Source organism: Electrona antarctica (genome assembly GCF_951216825.1).
Source record: "Electrona antarctica genome assembly, chromosome: 23".
Taxonomy (NCBI): Eukaryota; Metazoa; Chordata; class Actinopteri; order Myctophiformes; family Myctophidae; genus Electrona; species Electrona antarctica.
Genome location: NC_136804.1, coordinates 13,191,704 through 13,199,923, shown reverse-complemented (window position 1 = coordinate 13,199,923; position 8,220 = coordinate 13,191,704). Strand labels below are relative to the sequence as shown.

General features: G+C 44.4%; 1 protein-coding gene across 1 annotated transcript; it reads right to left on the bottom strand.

Moving 5' to 3' along the window:
* Positions 1 to 877: 877 nt before the first annotated feature.
* On the bottom strand, positions 878 to 7,520 carry LOC306916815 (ras-related protein Rab-19). Its single transcript, XM_079494853.1, has 4 exons — positions 7,199 to 7,520; positions 1,998 to 2,181; positions 1,486 to 1,589; positions 878 to 1,085 (listed from the first exon to the last, which is right to left on the bottom strand). The coding sequence occupies exons 1-4, from the start codon at positions 7,391 to 7,393 to the stop codon at positions 903 to 905; spliced, it is 666 nt and encodes a 221-aa protein (XP_079350979.1). The 5' UTR covers positions 7,394 to 7,520; the 3' UTR covers positions 878 to 902.
* Between the last annotated feature and the right edge of the window lie 700 nt (positions 7,521 to 8,220).

The window sequence follows — 8,220 nt, the reverse complement described above, 5'->3', positions numbered from 1 at the left end:
CACCTGCTGAGGGCCCAAAGGTGCCTTGGTGCAATGATATGGTCACACCCCTGGTGCACCCCGGTCAACAAAGTATAGGGTTCATGTGGTTAATGGACACTTTGTTTTCTCTTCTGCCACATTTAAGGTTCTGGTACCGGATGCATGATCCATTGACTCTTTTTGTTTTTCTTTTTTCGACAATGACACCACAAAACCAACTTCACAGCTTGTACATTGTTCCCGTTGTAATACACTATACAGTTCCATTTCAGCCTCAGGTTAAGGTTCTCAGAACCTTGTTTGGGTCCGGTTCAGGAGAGGTAGTACTAGCCCTGAGTTTTGAGAACCCAGAAGTCAGAACTTACACTCAATCTTTATAAAATAGTAAAAATGTCCCATCGCTTCCATATGTTACAGCAATTTCAACATGTGACCCCTCGGGTTTGCATCGTGGCTCAGGTCCGCTTTAGACAGCGTGCCTCAGTCGTTTTAACTGGGTTTTTTTTAGCCGAGCCGTCACCCTTTTACTTCTAGGGTTTGAGAACAGCACCTCCGCAGTCCTGGAGTGCCGAAAGTGCCCGTCTCTGTGTATCTCTCTGTCTCTCCTCTCTCTCGCTTTGTCTCTCTCTCTTCTCTCTGTCTGTCTCCTCTCTCATCCTGTCAGCAGCAGGTCTTCTATGTCTCTCTCCTCTCTCATCCTGTCAGCAGCAGGTCTTCTCTGTCTCTCTCTCTTCTCTCTGTCTGTCTCCTCTCTCATCCTGTCAGCAGCAGGTCTTCTATGTCTCTCTCCTCTCATCCTGTCAGCAGAAGGTCTTCTCTGTCTCTCTCTCTTCTCTCTGTCTTTCTCCTCTCTCATCCTGTCAGCAGCAGGTCTTCTCTGTCTCTCTCTCTTCTCTCTGTCTGTCTCCTCTCTCATCCTGTCAGCAGCAGGTCTTATCTGCGGGGGTGTAGGCGGCGGCTCCGTTGACGGGTCTGGAGTCGGCTCCGAGGAGGACGTGCGGCGAGTCGCTGCTCCCTGGGGCCTCCTGCTGGACGCTGAGGCCGTTGCGGGACATCAGCTCCCTGGCCATGAGCAGGAAGGCGTCCTCCACGTTCTGGCTCTCCTGGAGGGAGAGAGACGACACACCGGAAGGTATTGAAATACAGCTGCCATGTGGCAGGACAGGGGTAAGAGATCATCACAAACGAAACCTTGTGTCTCTGTCGCCTTTTGTGGATCACGGGCACATTTGAATGGGCTGCATAAATATCCCTTTAACAATTTTCATTATTTCACAAGATTGATTAAATAAATAAATCTTAGATTTTTCTTAAGCCGCATATTGCTACAGAGTAGTACAGTAGACGACAGATACTTCGAGAGAGGTGGAGTGAAGAGAGAGGGATGAAGGGCGTGCGAGAGATGCAGTCCCGAGAGATTTACAAAGACAGGAAGCCAGCAGGGTGAGAGAGAAACGAAGGGAGAGGTGGAGTGATGATGTGAGGACGGGTGTTTTCCTGCACCTTGGCAGAGGTCTCCAGTGCAGCCAGTACTCCTCTCTCCTTGGCCAGACAGCAGGCCTCCTGAAAACGAACCTGACGGTCCGACTCCAAATCACTTTTATTACCTACATGGTGGCAGAAAGACTTGAGTCAGGTCGGGTCTTGAAGCCAAATCTCACAGTAGAGGAGTTTTCAAAATAGTAAAAGGGAAAAGGGGTGGTGCTAGCTATAGCCCTATGGGCTCTATTTTCGTCCATGATAAACCCCCTTATACCTAAACTTTTTAAACTGTTTTGAAAAACATTTTTGAATAGTTAAAATAGCCAATAGACAAGCTCACAACGTGCCGATGTAGATCGGCTATAGTTGGAACTACCGGTATTCAAATGTCTTTTTTTAAATAGTACAAAAAGGTAAAGTAGTTTAGGGCTAAGGGGTTTAGCCTGGACGAATATACAGCCCTAAATTGCTCCAGCTCAGAGATTGATTTGTTACACACACACACACACACACACACACACACACACACTCACCTATGAGCACCAGCACTAAATTAGCAGCACCGTAGTGCTCCACCTCGTGGATCCAGTGGTTGACGGACTCAAAGGTGGAGCGCCGTGTGATGTCATAAGCGATCAGCGCGCCGTGAGCGCTGCGGTAGTAGCTCTGGGTGATGGTCCGAAACCTCTCCTGACCTGCCGTGTCCCACACCTGGATCTGTCACACACACACACACACACAAACACACACTGTCACAGTTGGCCTACATACTGTAGTGGAATCGTTTTCAGGCCATGACCCCCAAAATAATCATATTCGAACTGGGGACCCCCCCACCCTGACAAGCACTTGGAATGTAGGAGTTGGTAAATATTGTGAAAATAGCCGATCTGACGAAATGATTACGATGCTACGTTAACTACTTTTGCTGGGGACCCCTTGGAACCCCCCTCAAGGACCCCTGGGGGTCCATGCACCCCACTTTGAGAACCATTGGTGTACATTAAATTGCATAGATTTCACCAGCATTGTAGCCCATTTAAAAGACATGAACTCTTGTGATGGTCATGCTCACAAGAGTTGTGATGGCCGTGTTATAAGGCGTTGTGCTTGAGATCTCTGTGCAGTTCGCAACGATGTACTGCATATTGTCTGTCGGGTAGAAACCTCATAATGTCCAAAACTGTTACTTGACTCAAATGCAAAAGTAGCAGATCCACAAGCTCAAAACGCATCGATTCCCACCGCGTTTCGAGCCTGCAGATCAACTACTTTTGATGCTTTTGTGTAATGCTGTAGTTGTGATCATAGGGCGTTAATTTACAGAAAAGCACAAAAGGAATATGTAGATAAGAGGTTTCTGCCCGACAACAGCGATATGTTTACACAGCCGTCATCAATGTCACTGTTATAAACAGAACCACTCATGCTTGGATGTATTAAGACATGTTGTCAATTGACCTATAGCTAAGCCCCTCCCTAAACTGCTATGGTCCAATCACAGCTAAGCATAACTAGGTTTAGACCAGAGTGTAGAGTAGGAGAGTAGCGACACGCTTTGATCTCGCCGCAAAGCGGGTGCCTGTGGGCTATAGTTCCAAACATTGTTCCTATGACTGGAACTATCCCATTGAGATAGAATGAGCACTTCCGCATTCCATTGTTACAATAGGAGTCAACGCTAGTGTCGCCACTCTCTTACTATATTACTCTGGTTTAGACAAACCTCTAGTCTCCACCAATAGTTTTCCTATATGATAAAACATTGTTTTAAAAAAGAAATGTCACACACGTATTTTTCCAGTGCATATGGCAGGCCTTGTTGACGGATTTGGAGGAGATTTTAAAGGTCTGGTTCCAAACATTAACCAGTATTTAATGTGTAAAATCCATGATATTTACATTGGAATGAATGAGCCTGGCTGGAAAGTGTCCAAGTGGGAGTGGGCGGGGCTTTGCTAAAGGTGAATTCTGGACTTTGGACTGAGGAAAAGTAGTCTGATAATGCTAGAAGCTTACTGTATGTGGTGATGGCTGTGCACACTCACACAGACACATGACATGTAAATGAGGTTCTTACTGTATGTGGTGATGGCTGTGTCCACTCACAGACACATGACATGTAAATGAGGTTCTTACTGTATGTGGTGATGGCTGTGTCCACTCACAGACACATGACATGTAAATGAGGTTCTTACTGTATGTGGTGATGGCTGTGTCCACTCACAGACACATGGCATGTAAATGAGGTTCTTAGCTAAGTCTCCCTATGGATACTGCTGCCCAAGAAGCTGAGCTAGTTAGCGTATAGTAACAGTTGTCATGGCAACCACTATCGTACACAGCTGTTAGTTACTGCACTCATCATTAACTCGCCTATAGTGCCAAGACACTGTCAATGACATGGAGAGAATGACTTGTACAATACATATCGTTTCTATCGGCCAGAAACCTCTTATCTCCATACTTGTTGTGTTTTGTGTGTGTTTTTTGTGTACTTGATCATACTACAGCGTCACCAAAAAGTAGCCGATCCACAACCGCGAGCTTGTAGTAGATCTGCTACTTTTGATGCTTTAGAATTTGAATCCTGAACAGTAGCAGATTTCGACATACTGTATGAGGTTTCCACCCGACAATGACGATAATGTAGAACGTGTGTTTTGAAAGGATTAAGTGAAATAGACTTATCATCGATACATCAACTATGTTATCACAGTGTGCTCTGCCGTCAAAGCTCTGTTGCTGACGTACGTTGTTGTCTACAAGCTGATCTACAACAATACAAAGACAGGCGTGTGCGTGTGCGCGTGTGTGCGTGTGTGTGTGTGTGTGTGTGTGTGTGTGTGTGCGTGGGCGTGTGTGTGCGTGGGCGTGGGCGTGTGTGTGTGTGTGTGCTACACAATGTGCATTAACAGTTAGGGAGATTCCACCATTCCTGAGGCTATGGCCAACGTACTAGTAAGTAGTAACTCTACACCAGGGGTCAGGGGACTGCTGAACCTATAATGCCTACATGTATAATCACAGCAAAATCAAGATTTCCATTTTCATGCCAGTTTGGTATGCATGAAAAGGATATGTCACTTTCAAACATGTTTGGGGTCATTTTAATCTACTCAGGCTTTTGTGTTTATTCATTTTAACAGACACGCCCCCCTTTATTTTAAAACCCATTGGAACTTCAAACTACATTTTAACCACGTTAGATGAATTGAAAACACCCGTTCTTGGTTCTGGTGACTCATATTAGCCATCAAATCTTTGGGGGAAAATGAAAAAATGAAATAATAATGAAAGAAATATATTTAAAAAAGTAACAGAAAAAAGGACAATATCAGATCTCAAATAGGCATATCTTTAAAAAAGTGGCCAAACAACGTGGTTCCAAGATTGAAAGTGTGTGTGTGTGTGCGTGTGTGCTTGCATGTGTGCGTGCGTGCGTGCATGTGCATGCGCGTGCTCCACATTTATCACAAGGTTACAGTAGGCCACGGGGCCTGGGAACCCGAATGACTGGTTGCTCATGTGAGCCACTGACTGGCAGGACTGGTTCTGTTGAGAGTCTGTGACGACACAACTAACATCCTTACAGATAGTCGTAAGGATCATGTTTATAGGAAGTCGTTCTGACTGGATGGCCCCTCCCCCTCTCCAAAGACAGAGTTTGGAGTGAAATGTAAATTAAGAATCATAGAACGCATGACATGCGGCCCCGCACCTCTGTGTGTGTGTGTGTGCGTGTGTGTGTGTGTGCGCACGCACGCGTGCTATGTTATGCAGCCTACAAAGTCAAACTTTTATACATAGTTAGTATTATAAATAACCATCCATGTTGTTTCCTTTGGACTACAGTAGCACCAGGCATCCTACTGTAGTACAGTAGGATGCCTGGTGCCACTGTACACTTAGGCCTGTACGGTACTGTACCTCTCAGTGAATTCAAAAGACACCTCAGCACCACTGATACGATCAGAGAAGGTGCATTCATTCATTCTTCAGACTATGGCAAGGAGGAGGAGGAGGAGGGGTTGGTTCCAAAGAAGGTGGAAATCAACACCATCTGTGTCCCAGGAAAAGTCTGAAGCCGATTTAGCCTGATGTTTCTGCTAGCTATACTTTGTCGAGTGATCACCCGGTGTGTATGAGTTAGATTCATCCCCTATAAATGTGAGGTTGTTTTCCCGGCTGTGCCATTCCCTGCAGAAGACCTTACAGGTCGAAACGTTGGCTTCTATTTTCAGCATCGTGGCCTTTTTCCTCTTTTTCTAGATTCGGTACCCTGGCCTGCTGTTGGCATTTGCTTGTTTTGCGTTTGAGGTTCAGAATCTTATAGATAGATAGATAGATAGATAGATAGATAGATAGATAGATAGATAGATAGATAGCTTTATTGTCATTCAGCAGATACATAAAATGCATAAGAGAACGAAATGTCGTTTCACTGGCTTTTAGTATGCTAGTTAAAAGAAAGCTAAAATACTATTAAAATCTAAAATCCACTTTAAAACACCAATAAATTAAAAAGCACCATTAGTTCATTGAGAGACAGATATTGCACAACAGGAGTCCTTATAGCAGCATATAGGGGGAAAAGGTTAGGGGATATTGCACTTGTTCAAAAGTCTAATGGCTTGGGGGAAAAAGCTCTTGGAAAATCTTGCTGTTTTACTTCCAATGCTTCGATACCTTCTGCCAGAAGGCAACAGAGTGAACAGTCCCTGGTGTGGGTGGGTGGGGTCATTCTTGATGTTGTTGGCCCTAGACAGACAGCGGTTGTGCGCAGTGTCCTTGATTCTAATGGCTTGAGTTTTTGAATGTATTTAAGCACATAGTCACACACCACATGACAAGGTGCATGCAGATATAGTTTGTGTTATCCAAGGTCTGGAAAACACATCCTTTAAAACCAGTGCTTCTCAAACAGTTTTCATGTCAAGAAATGTCCCAAATTGTCAATTGCTGTATTTGGCACAGCCTGGATCTCCAACTGAAAACTATTTAGTACATGCCAAGGACCCCCATACAAAATATTTGTGTGGTAAAAAGGTTTAAAAAAAGCTATTCTCACATTTCAACAATAATTGTCAAGATAAAAAAGCAGATCACAGTGCATCGCATCGCAGCGTGGTGTGAGCTTGTAGATCGGCTATTTTCAATTACCTAATGTATAGGCTATATATGATTAAAGTGGTTAAACTGTTTTCTATGTCATTTTGTCCGGGGACCCTCTGGAACCTTCTCAAGGGCTCCTGGGGGTCCCTGGACCCCACTTTGAGAACCACTGCATTAAACACACATACACATGCTGCTTTTACAGCATTGCCTCTCAAAGTGGGGTGTGGGGACCCCACTTTGGGGGGTGGTGGTTTCAGGGGGTCCCTCCATCAGTTAACATCGGGTCACAATGACTTTAACCACTATCTATTCATACATTGACATTGATACATATTGTAGGCCTAATTTTACACTACTATGATTATTTGAAAACTTTACTTAGTTACTTTGTAGATTTGGATTATTATTAGAAAACATAGGCTACATTAACCACTTCATGCCTATATTGATTGGCTATTTGAAAATGGCAGATCTACATAAAGCTTGTAGATCTGCTATTTTCAAAAGATTTTTAGGGCATACATCTTGAATACGTGAATACTTTAATTACATTTTGATGTCAATGATGATACTTTTACAAGTACTTCTTCGTCCACCACTGTTTTACAGTACTAACCTTCACTTTCTTGCCCTCGACGTCCACGGTACGCACGGTGAAGTCGACTCCGATGGTGTTCTGCTGTTTCTCCGAGTAGACCCCCGACTTGAAGCTCTGCACCACGCAGGTCTTCCCCACATTGGAGTCGCCTATCAGGATGATCTTGAACAGATAGTCGAAGGTATCGTCCTGCTCTGGGCCTGGGGTCTGCATGGTGGAGGCTGGGGTGGTAGTGGTGGTGGTAGTGGGATGGCGTATACAGCCTGTGTCCTTCCCAAACCCGTGACCTTCCCGTCGAAAGGATATGACCTCAACAAGGGGTGGCGCTAACTTTAGGGATGTGTACACCTGTTTTTAAAATGTTGCACATGCAAAAGAAAATGGGGGGGGGGACGAGAGTCAGTCTCTCTACTGGCTTGTTGAAAAGTCTGTTTCCTTGGCTGCTTTCGAAGTGGGGTTGCCCAGTTGTCCTTTGCAAAAATGTCAAGATGTTTGGTTTCCCACAACAACAGGGGTCTTCACAGTCTACTTTCCAACTGGTCTGAATGAAACAAATGCTCCTTAAGCAGCAGAGGTGGGCATTATTTTCTTCTGGGATAACCGGTACGTTTGGTCTCCCAAAGTCTTTTTTTTAAGAGTCAGAAAAGAGGTGTTGTAACTTGTATATCAAGAAGAGATTGACTATGTTAAAGTTACTAGTCATTTATTGGTATATAATATGTTCTCTGATTATTATGCTATGTGTGTGCTCAAACAAGCAGTCCCTTGCAACAAACAGACACAGTACTTGAACACTGACAAACTCTAGGCTACAACAATGTTAGTACATATTGTAGACTGTCAAACATATAACAAAGACCCTACAGTAGGCTATGATAGTAATAATAATAAAAGACAATGCGCTTCAAAGCTAAACAAAACAAGTACAGTTTCATCTACCAGTTTCCAGAGGTCTCTCTCTCTCTCTCTCTCTCTCCCCCCACAGAAGAACAGAACAGTCTCAGTTCTCTTTCAGCTCCTCTCAGCTCAGTCTCAGGTGT

Coding starts and splice junctions, on each gene's coding strand:
- LOC306916815 (XM_079494853.1), bottom strand. CDS start 7,393: ATGCAGACCCCAGGCCCAGAGCAGGACGATACCTTCGACTATCTGTTC. Junction 1,590..1,997: donor TTTAGTGCTGGTGCTCATAG/GTGAGTGTGTGT, acceptor GCCACCATGTAG/GTAATAAAAGTGATTTGGAG. Junction 1,086..1,485: donor CACTGGAGACCTCTGCCAAG/GTGCAGGAAAAC, acceptor CTCTCCCTCCAG/GAGAGCCAGAACGTGGAGGA.